At 37.7% G+C, this 11,865-nt stretch overlaps 2 protein-coding genes across 3 annotated transcripts; one reads left to right on the forward strand and one right to left on the reverse strand.

Moving 5' to 3' along the window:
- Positions 1–584: 584 nt before the first annotated feature.
- On the reverse strand, positions 585–2,059 carry LOC137721371 (MYB-like transcription factor ODO1). The gene is made up of 2 exons (XM_068460464.1): positions 1,783–2,059; positions 585–1,556 (listed from the first exon to the last, which is right to left on the reverse strand). Exons 1-2 carry the CDS (start codon positions 2,043–2,045, stop codon positions 1,064–1,066), a joined length of 756 nt encoding a protein of 251 aa, XP_068316565.1. The 5' UTR covers positions 2,046–2,059; the 3' UTR covers positions 585–1,063.
- Positions 2,060–7,406: 5,347 nt separating this feature from the next.
- Positions 7,407–9,668, forward strand: LOC137720849 (UMP-CMP kinase). 2 transcript variants are annotated; one of them, XM_068459959.1, is made up of 9 exons: positions 7,410–7,540; positions 7,647–7,706; positions 7,826–7,859; positions 7,949–8,066; positions 8,159–8,315; positions 8,532–8,612; positions 8,688–8,795; positions 9,063–9,127; positions 9,351–9,668. In XM_068459959.1, the coding sequence occupies exons 1-9, from the start codon at positions 7,475–7,477 to the stop codon at positions 9,355–9,357; spliced, it is 696 nt and encodes a 231-aa protein (XP_068316060.1). In that variant the 5' UTR covers positions 7,410–7,474; the 3' UTR covers positions 9,358–9,668. The 2 variants fall into 2 exon arrangements, with proteins under 2 accessions (XP_068316059.1, XP_068316060.1); XM_068459958.1 differs by having other exon boundaries at positions 7,407–7,540; positions 9,063–9,668.
- Positions 9,669–11,865: the final 2,197 nt, after the last annotated feature.

Genomic DNA, 11,865 nt, shown 5'->3' on the forward strand with positions numbered 1-11,865 from the left:
ATCTGCTCATCGTTGCTGCACCGGTGTTAGTACTCACCCGGGTCAGGGCCAATCTTTCACGTGTATGTTCACATTGCACCATACGCTCACTTTGGATCTATTGTAGGTGCCAGTCCAATCCTATTTTGCTATAGGCAATTAGGACTCGTATGTGATGCGCATATCGCCAGTCTTCACGTGATTGTAGTACTAGAGCGTAAATCATTATTACACCCACTCCTATTCATGTCAAATTACCTCTGCATGAACTCGTGTATCAGCATATGTCGGGATGTGTCACACTTAACCTTCTCTCCTTACATTTTTATTTGAAAAACAATACTAATTGTACTAAAAAGTGATATATAAATCATTTCAGTTTTGTGTTTCTTTCGATCAACAATATGTCACAACTTAACAAAATACAAATACATATCATCTTAGCATTGCGTAAGTTGAATTTGTGACTATCTACCAAACGGAGACCGTATGTCCCTCGGCCAATCATGTCATTTTGATTTAATTTTTGGTAGCTTTTGTGGTCATGTCAATTTGTAAATTTGTCATACTACAAAGTACAAACCTTACAAAACTAATGGCTTGGCAGCAAAAGGACACCCTACCAAACTACCCATATTTTGGATGGAATTGGGTAACGTGTTCAAGGTCCTCCACACTTTTGAATTAGTGTTTTTTTTTTTTTTAGTTAAACTTTTGAATTAGTGTTAGTGGGAATAAAATAATGATAACGATCAATGATAACCTAATTTCTTAAACAAATTGTTGATTTTCTTCGTTTCCATTGCCCCATCATTTATCATATAGAATAATAAACAGATCGGTCTCCATCACAAGGAGTCACTTTTTTGTTACTTTGGCTATGTACTGAGAATATATATATATGTCCACGTGTTATTAATTCATACAAATTAAAATGATTTTCGTACGTCTATTTTCTTTTTTTGCACACATGTTTAATTTTTTCTTTCTTTCACCCTCGATCTATTCAATCAGAAGGCTAAAAATCAACATAGTGTGCAAAAGAAGAAAAAGGATGTGTGAAAATCACTTCTCTTCCATACAATCAAAGCTCGAAATCTTCAACTCCAAAATCATTACAGTCCATGAACCATGCTAAGCTATTCTCCTCCGTTGGATTATCAGCTGAGCTGTATTCTGACGAGGTCGAAAAATCCCATGTTAAATCCTCAAGAAATGTATCGGATAATATGAAACTCACCAACGGGTCATCTTCCTCACTGCAATTAGGGTTTGGCTCAGCTGGCTCAGAGTCATCGCTTGGGGAATTTTCACTTGCAGAGTTACCGTCACTGTTGGTGCAGATTCCATGTTCTGGGATGTTTGTATTGATCTGCTGAATATTCATGTCTGAGTTTGCAGGTTGATTACTTGCTTCATGAGGCATTTCTTGTGGGGTGGTGACTTGTTTGTGTAGAGGCTCATGAGTAATTGGATCAATCCCCATCTTGACAAGCTTCTTCTTGATGTGCGTATTCCAGTGATTCTTGATCTCATTGTCAGTTCTTCCCGGCAATCTTGCTGCAATTTTCGACCACCTACACAAAATCACAGTTCTTCCTGGTAAGTTTAGAAAGAAGATGTAGATCAGACTAGTTAGCCATAGCATTATGCATGGTCTCTGAAAGTCAAGTCCTAATACTTCCCGGAGGTTAAAGTAGTTTAGTATATTGTCGCGTTTGAAAAAAGTTTAGAAAGAAATTCACCCATGAGCAGTTGAATGTGCATGCTCATTAAAGTACAAACTTAGAAAGAGAGCAAAACCTATTGCCAAGGCGGGCGTGGAGGTCAATAACAAGTTGTTCTTCAGCATCATTAAGGAGGCCTCTTTTCAAGTCGGGGCGGAGGTAATTAATCCACCGGAGGCGACAGCTCTTGCCGCAGCGGCGGAGGCCGGCGAGCTTGGGGACGGCCCGCCAACAACATTGGCCACGTGTGAGGAGAAAATTCACCAATTTCTTGTCCTCCTCGGCAGTCCATGGCCCTTTCTTCACTCCAAGCTTGTCGCAACAAGGTTGCCTGCCCATCACTTTGTGCTTTTAGTCACTTGGCAACTTCCTAAGCCAAAGCCCCGCTCCACCCACCTTTATATACTAATGAGTAGTGACTGCCATGCTTTTAGGAAAAAATTAGAAAACAAAAAAGAAAACAAAAAATGTACTTGCCTCACGCTGCGTGTACGCCACAACTAAATATTGGCCTACAAATTAAAATTGATAGTTAATACGAATTTAGCAATTTTTTTGGCAAATATTTTGATATTTATCGAGGTACCAATTGGAAAACCCTAATTCTTGTAACACCAATCGAGTTCGAAGTAAGAAAGAGTTTACTTCGTAACTGAGAATGTACTCATGACAAGTAAAATATTTAGGAGTATATTCTAGTTATATACAAGATTCTTTTGCATAACGAAGATGAAACTGCGGTGGACAGACTCCACCCTAATGCAAGTATTTCGGCGAACAAAATTTAGTGCTAATTCTGACGAGTTTCACACATATTTGGAGGAAATTAACCTACTCTATTATAGCAAAATTGATACAGTTCCATCCTCACATAAAGACATTGGAAAATAAAATTTTAACCAACCCATAGAAAAATTCGTAGTTTTTTTATTTTCAAGCACTGTCGGTGGCCATGTCCGTACTTTCATGTTTGACATATTTCCCTTCTTTTGGTTTTGAAGAAATGCATGTACTACCAACCTACTTTTTTACCTCTTGCCATCATCAACCAAAAAAGAAGCATTTTCGATAAGTAAAAATATTGCATAAAGGGGGTGTTATCCACACTTTTCGTAAGCATGCACCGTCACATAAGACTGTAATAAGAGCATAGAAAGAAAGTCCTTCTGTGATTCTCTTATATAACTGGAAAAAATATATATTTACTGTATCTGTCATATAAATTTATGAATGAGGCGGATTTGAGGTACTATTTTTTTTTACACAATTTTTGACATAAATTTTTGTAAGGCCTACTTTGTAATATATTTCAACGATTCAAACGGTCTATACTTTAGATCTTCCCTCAAAGATCATGTCTACTAAAAATCACTTAAATCTGAAATCAAATGATGCTGGATTAAGGTTTAGGGTTTCTTTGTAGGACCGTATTCGTCTATTTTCTTCTTTACAAATAATGTCTTAATAGTTTTGGATTTATCTAATTTTTTGAAAGGATAATCTATGAATAATGTTCTAAAAGATAAACGGTTCGGATAGTTAAAATACATTGTAAAGTGGGCTTCACAAAACTTGTGTAAAAAAAAATAGTGACGCGGATTTATCTCTTTATGAATATATAGATAAACATATTTAATTTGTGAAACCTTGGCCCCAGTGGCGCATGCATAGCCCACCAAAAAGGTCCTTACCAAGGTATCATTCTAGTTGCGTTGTGAGGATAAATTCATGACAAGAAAATGACTTTGTAATTGCATGCCTAATTTACCCTAATTAGTCCAAAGATTATGTTGTAATTGTATAAAATATATAATCACTCAGCATATTTAGGCTTAGTCATGCTGGCTAAAACCGTTTACTCTTCCAGATGCACTCAAGTTCGAATTACTCTCTCTATTGTTTGAATTAAAAATAGGATTAAGTCTGGATAACTACCCAATTTTTAGGGGTGATTCCAAATTAGTCCTAACCTTTTAAAATATTCTAAATAACTACGTTTTGAAAAGTGAACATTTATAAGGTTCACTAATGTTAAGTGGTGATGAGGACAATCATTAAAACAGAATTTTACTCTCAAGTCATCTATGGAGCTTCGAATCTTTCAGATCGACGCAGTTTAGCTAAGCAAATTTATGGCTAACTTACCTAAAAGGAATCGATTTGAGGAATTATAACTCCAAAAACAACAACTAGTAGAGACCAACTTTAGTATTTGTTTACCTAATCATTTAATGCTAGAAACATCATCACTTAATACTGGTAAAATCATCATTTAGTGTCCGCAACATAACGAATGTCTAACCTTTAAAACGTTTTAAAAGATTGGAACTAATTTTAGAATCACTCTAAAAAATTGGGTAATTATTCTTACTTAACCCTAAAGTACATATGAACACTTACTAGGATTAGTTAATTCTAGTGACGCTTGATCGCACTTGCTTGGTGAAAGGGAATAATAAGAGTGAGCACAGGGCAAGCAGAAAGTGCATGGGACCTGTAATTGATCTATGTATTTCCTTTTGATTTTATTCCATTGTCCATATCGGTTCTGGGCTCTTCCATTCCAAATGCAGAAACCAAACAATAAGCTCCACCTTAGCACTCTCCCTGATCTCACTCTTACTTAAGCACTCCATCACCTTTATCGTCAGCCCCACTACTCTTTGATCTAACCTTAAAAAAATGTGTAATGCATGTTTCACAATCTTTGTGATATGATCGTGTCTTTCTTGCGGATAAATTAAAGAGAAGTCATTTTTTTAAGTAGAAAGTAATACTTCTATAATTTTTAATTTTTAATTATTATTGTTAAGGGGAGGGGGAGGGGGAGGGGGGGAAGGAAGCTTCAAAACTATTACAATAATTTAGGGAAAGAGAGAGTTTCGGGACGTATGAGTAGTCCATGATGGACCAAGTAAAAAAATAGCTTTAAAAAATCGATCATACTTTATTTATAATTGTCCATGATGTGTTCTCATATTTTGAAAACGTTGTATTACAACATCATTATCAGTAGAATCAAATACATATTTCTCAATGTATATAACCAAACTATCATTCAACTATTGAACTCTCATCCTATTACGATGTGGATCTTCCAATATTCATCAATGAAAAAGTTCTTTCAATTGAAGCAGTTGCAACAAAAAAATTAAAAAAAAACCCTAATTCCGCACTTTCAGTCTTCAGTTCGTTATCATATATATTCTCATAGAGACAAATATTTAAACTATCTAACCGAATGATCAGAAACCATACAAAGCCATTTTTCAATTACTACATATAATTATATAAATCCAATGGAATTTCGAATTAACTAATATATAATTATGAATTATGGAATTAACAAGTGAAATTGGAATAAAGAATCTTGAAATGACCATATGCACCAAAAAATATCTAAGTTTGACTAAATTATAATACATTCAAGAACCTTTTTTCATGCCCAATATTGTAAATGGAGATGATGGCACTCAGACCATCAAATTCTGAGTTCTGTTGCCTCCGTATGATTTCTTCCTTTCCTCCGTTCAAATTGGAATTGAGTGAAAGCCTAAAAACCACAATAATTTAAGATAAGAACAATTATTGATGATTGGAAATTTGAGATTCCTAGAATAGTACAATCAATTGCCGTGGAGGTGCCTGATTGAACTTGAACAATGGAGAAACTTGGAATTTGGATTGAGGATATGGCGTTTGTGCGGAGGCATCCCACATGAGAACTAGAAGACCTTGTGCGTGTTCGTGTTTGACAAAGACAAGTTAGTGTGTTCGTGTTTGACTTAGCTCTGCTACTGTCAATGAGTGGAAACCCATCATCCTATTTACTAAGATATTGAATCACATGCATACTATTATAACTTTGATAAACTATTGTACAACAAATGAATTAAAAACTAGGAAATAAATGTTCTTGCCGATTCATGACGTGTGAAAGTAGAAAATTTGATACTATTTTGATTACTTGGAACCAAACAATGAGTAGTACAATTTTTACACTACATGCAATATTAGAGAAAATGAATAAATGCTTTTAAACAACTTAACTATAAACTCTTTACAAACAACGAGCATTTGAACACACAACTTTTGCATCAAAACACCTTGTTATTGTTAAGATCAACAAACAGTAAAACTATAAAAAAGGGAAAATGAGTTCTTGTTTTATCATAAACCCATGATATCATTATCCAATTAGTGATGTAATGCGTGAGGTAATCCCTGGTCATCAAGCCACAAATTAAATACAATTAAACTTTCACAACTTTCTCCAAGTAGTTCGACATTTGTCCAATCAATTCAACCGGTGTAGGTGTGGTGTTTAGTTTTTCAAACATGTTGGTGAGTTGTGATGGTGGAGTTGTTTGCTCTCACAATTTACATAAACTTTGAGTGTTTTGGCAGCAAGCATCCCGTTTGTCTTCGGCCGGCGGTCCACGATTTTCTTTCAAAAAAGCCTAAAAGGGCACAGACAATCACATCCTCGCGTGCAAAACGTTAAACCCACCATTAACCAAAGCCATCTTTATCTCTAGTCTCAAATCAAATCATAAGTTCCCAATTACCAAATCGTTGTCGAGTGTTTTTGACTTTGTTAACGTTTGATTTGTTTCTGACTGGGGGTCGGTTTTTATGGACGGTATTAGAACAAGGCAATTGATATGTGAATTTTGTGCATGTGCGATTATCTGGTTATTTATAATATAGTGAACGATGAGACTTAATTTGCACGCACGAGCGATTGATTGATTTTAACCATTAATATATTGTGAATCTCACACGATTAATAGTCAGAATCAGTTGACGTGTGTGAACTTAGCTCATAGAAAGAGGAACAATGATAATAATCTTCTTGTTTTACCTTTTCTCATCTTGAAAAGGGAGTACGTTTTTGTATCCTCTATTTCCACATTAGCCTTCGAACTTGTACCAAAAATTAACTAAATCTAAAATCAGTTAGTCACTTAACAGTTATCCAATAAATAGACAAACCATGATTCTCACTTAAACACTAAAAGTTTCATAATATTAATCGAACAATTAAACAATTTCTGACATGATTGAGTTTTTTTGCAATAGTCAGTCGGTAAAAAGTGATGTAGAAAGCAGACAGTCATGGTCATCAAACAACATTACAGACTAAGAAAGAGAATCGAGAATGTCCAAGTGCGGACGTTGTTATAGTCCCCTAAAAAGAGTGCCTAGTGATGATGATGACAACCATGATAACGAAGAAAAGAAGAACTGTGGGCTTCTGTTTCTATTGGGTTGGGGTACTTTAAAACTTGTTTAGTTAGTGGGCTAACGACACATTTTAAGAAGTACTTTTCAGTTGAGGTTTTGGGCTTAACCATTTATCTTCGAGCCCAATTGAAATCCGAAATGAACTTGGTGGGTTGAGGTTCTAACAGCCCATAAACATGCGGTGCACTGCACCCCCACCAGGATTGGTGGATTGACGGACTAACGTGCGGTGGGAGAAACTTTTGTTTGCGATGGCAATACGGATGATACATTATGTGTTTATATAGAAATAATGGAAATTTTTTTTTTTTTAAGTTATTAACATTTTAACGTACATATCCTACCATTTATATAATGACATGTGATGTATCACTTCGTATACCAATCAAATTAAAAAATCTCTCGTGTGGTGGACCCCACCAAGGAGGCAATCATGCAATCTACCTGTTCGACGTAATGCCTCAGTGAAAACCGTCAACCAAAAAGCTAAACCAATCGGAGCAGCTCAACGCTACAGAGACATGTGGAGGCGCGTGGCTTCACTTTCTCCTCTGGTTTCTCGCTCGAAACCCTCAAAACTTAGCCAGGTACATGCAACTCTACACTCTCCCTCAGCTCGCATTCAATCGCACTCACCAATTTACGATATTTTTATTCGTTTCCTGATGAAATGTAATTGATTGCTGACCGCAGGAAGCATGTACGTTCAAGGTTTGGGAATCTTTTTCCTCGGAATCCCAGATTCCAACGCCGGTAAGGAAATTGTAGATTTAACCCAAGTTGTGAATTGTTGAATGAAATGTTACAATGTGAGAAAGGTGCAATTTTTTTTTTTCATGCTTGATTTGATTTGATTATGTTGTTTGATGCAGCCAAAGGTTGCTCCGTTTATAACTTTTGTGCTAGGTGAGATTTTGGGATGCTTATGTTATGAATTTTGATCAATTTTTCGGAAAGCTGTAGTGATTGTAATTATGTGGTAATCTGAATCTCAGGTGGTCCTGGTAGTGGAAAAGGTACTCAGTGTGCGAAGATAGTCGAGGAATTTGGGTTCACTCATATCAGTGCAGGGGATCTGTTGAGGAGGGAAATAGCTTCCAATAGCGCATACGGGTAATAATTCTTCGTTCTCGTTGTTTGTTCAGGGTTAGCTACTTGATGCTTTTGGCGGTATAGTTCAATTGAGTTTGCAACTGCAATTTCAGCTCGGTGATTCTTAGCACAATTAGGGAAGGAAAAATTGTTCCCTCTCAAGTGACAGTGCAGCTCATTCGAAAGGAGATGGAATCAAGTGACAATGATAAGTTTCTCATTGATGGCTTCCCTCGAAGTGAGGAGAACCGCGAGGCATTTGAACAAATTGTGAGTTTCCTTCCTTCTATTCTTGCGAGCCAATATGGAATGTTGCCTCTGTTTAATGCTTCAGAAAATTTAAATCTTGTTTGACCTTGCTGCAAGGATTAACTTAATGTTGAGAAAAGTCAATAGATCATATCATGAATATAACTGTGACATCTACCGCAGCATTTAACTTTTCGACCAAATTATTCCTCATTCGTAGCTTCATCAAACTTGCAGATTGGCAGAGAACCAAATGTTGTGCTTTTCTTTGACTGCCCTGAACAGGAGATGGTGAAGCGAGTGCTAAATCGTAATCAGGTGCTTATGTGTTGTGTTTTTCTATATGGTTGGATTATGTGCATGTGTTTATCTAATGTATGATGTTTATTGCAGGGCCGAGTTGATGATAACATTGACACAATAAAAAAACGTCTTGAAGTATTTGATGAATTAAATTGGCCTGTTATCAATCACTATTCAAAGACAAGAAAACTTCACAAGGTAAATGGCACGTTCAGGGGTTGTGCAAACATCCTTTTTAAGTTAGTTGCATTTGATACTTCGAGCTTCTTGTGTGTCTGTATGAAGTTTTCTAGGATGCAAAACTGATCTCTGATAATTTCCCTTTCATCTGGTGTTAACACACGTAAACTTAATCGTTAATTGCTTCTTCTTTGGGTCTTTCTTGTTAATTTGTTGCGTACCATCTTGATTTGGGTCTAACTTATATATTGCCTGAAGTATAAATTGATAAATCCATGTGTGCAGATCAATGCTGTGGGAACGGTGGATGACATATTTGAAAAAGTTCGGCCAATTTTTGCCGCGCTGAGGTACATTTTTTTTTTATTCCCCATATCTGGTTTTCAATGTTCATTGTCATTAATAATCCAGGTGCTGTTCTATTTTATACGACATGAAAACGTAAAAAAACAGCCTAAAAGAATTTTAATTTTGTACCAGAAGCTAGTCTGTGCCCATTTGTAAGGCCACCTTGTCTTTTTTTCTTTTGGTCTGAAGGGCCAATGAGTCAATAACTTGTTCGTCTTTCTGCAGCAAATGAGCGCTCAAGTAAAAGATAGCAGTGGTTGTAAGATTTTCATGCTTTTGTCTCTCTGGCAAAGATCACCGGAGATTAGTCTGCTGTCCAGAAGCGTCTCGAGGAGTAAAAGTTTCTACTAAAAGAGGCATGGCGAAATCTAAATCGATTACTTATCAACCGGGTTAATTTTATCTACCCCGAATATGTCACTTTGATAGTGCGTTTACCCCGCTTAAGCCGGAAGGAAAACTATGCAGCAAGTGAAAAATGTACAACTGAGGTCAATCTGATCTCATTACTGTTAATCCAAAATCTAATCTGATATTTAAGATGCATGTACTGTTGTACAGGAACGGACTATAATTTTGTTGTACTAGAGAAAGCTAAACCCTTGCATACGTGAGTTAACTCAGTTAATCAGATCAGTGTACCCGACCAGTAATTTATATATATCATCTTGTCAAGATATATATATATATATTTTTTAAATTAGAGTAGTTTCATCGGAGGTGGAATAGCCCAGCACCCAGTCAAAAAACCAAACAGGGGCTGTCAATCCACTCCAGCCCACAAAATTGCCTGACACCCAGCCCAAGCTAGGCAAGAGACTAGCCCATTTTTGATTGACCCAGGGATTGGCCTATTTGGCTGACTCGTGCAGCTCACTCGCACGCGGGCGCGAGTAGGGGACAAGGGTGCAGGTAGCGGGGCCCACTGTCAGCCCACTTGCTCTTCACCCGGAAGTAGGCGACGTGGCCCTTTCTATGCCGTTGGATTTTCAACGGCTAGTTTTTCTAGACCGTTGGATTTCCAATGGTAAAAAAAATTTGAATTTTACTTTTAAACTGAACCGTTTGATCACAAATCAACGGTCCACAATTTTTTCCCCCAAAATTTAAAAAAAAAAAAAAAAAGGCTCAACGGTCAGAATTATGACCGTTGGCCACGTGGCAGCTCCTTGGCTCTTGAATTTGAATATCTTTCAAATCCAACGATCCAGATAAATTAATACATTAAAATTTATTAAAAACTTCTTTTTTTTTCTTTCTATAAATACCTAACCCTCATCTTCCACCTTACACCATATTTCAATATTTTCTACACTTTGAGAGGAAAAAAATGACTTCGTGGAAGCTCATTGAAGATGTTACGTTGTGTGAATGTTGGGTGCACACTACTCATGACCCGATTATGGGTAATGAGATGGATAAGCGAGAAATGTGGAGTAAAATTACGAAAGCGTTTTGCGATGTACATGGAAAAGATGCCAGAAGTAGTTCAAGTCTTCAAGGTCGTTGGAAAAAACTCAACGCATCATTTACTTGTTGGAAAAACGCCATGTCTCATGCTGCCAGTAATTTGCGTAGTGGAACAAGTTTAGCGGATCAGGTGACAATATTTTGATTTATTTATATGCATTCCACCCGCCTCAATATTTTAATTTATTTATGTGTGTTACACCCGCATTTTTTAATACTATCTTATCCCACATATATAGACACTACATGTCACATCCCGGCCCGGGGCGGATCACTTCCCGGGCCCGCTCCACCACCGTAGCACGATATTGTCCACTTTGGGCTTACCATTCCCTCACGGTTTTGTTTTTGGGAACTCACGAGCAACTTCCTAGTGGGTCACCCATCATGGGATTGCTTTAGCCCCCTTCTCGCTTAACTTCGGAGTTCCTACGGAACCCGAAGCCAGTGATCTCCCAAAAAGCCTCGTGCTAGGTAGGGATGGGAATATACATTTAAGGATCACTCCCCTGGGCGATGTGGGATGTCACAATCCACCCCCCTTAGGGGCCTGACGTCCTCGTCGGCACATTTCCGGCCAGGGATTAGCTCTGATACCAATTTGTCACATCCGGGCCCGGGCGGATCATTTCCCGGGCCCGCTCCACCACCGTAGCACGATATTGTCCGCTTTGGGCTTACCATTCCCTCACGGTTTTGTTTTTGGGAAAAAAAGAGCAACTTCCCAGTGGGTCACCCATCATGGGATTGCTCTAGCCCCCTTCTCGCTTAACTTCAGAGTTCCTACGGAACCCGAAGCCAGTGAGCTCCCAAAAGGCCTCGTGCTAGGTAGGGATGAGAATATACATTTAAGGATCACTCCCCTGGGCGATGTGGGATGTCACACTACAAGCACAAGCATTCTACAATGCAAAAAACCCATAACAAATCATTCAACAAATGGGAATGTTGGCAAATTGTCAAAGATTGCCCCAGATACAAAATTGTGGCAACTGGTCCAGAAGTTGTCATGCACGGTATGGGTATACATAGTTCACCAGAAGCAGACACGACATAGTACATAGTTCACCAGAAGCAAACACGACAGAACAAGAAATTGACACATTTTGCAAGACAGAAGGGATGCCTGAAGAAGTGCTAGAGACTCAACCGACTTGTTAGTCCCTTAGGCCTCAAGGTAAAAAGGCATCAAAGAAAAAAGGTAATTCTTCCAAAAATGACTACACTAAATATATAGAGGAACTTGCTCGCCAAGGTGAACTGAGGATGG

Source organism: Pyrus communis, chromosome 16 (assembly GCF_963583255.1).
Source record: "Pyrus communis chromosome 16, drPyrComm1.1, whole genome shotgun sequence".
Taxonomy (NCBI): domain Eukaryota; kingdom Viridiplantae; phylum Streptophyta; class Magnoliopsida; order Rosales; family Rosaceae; genus Pyrus; species Pyrus communis.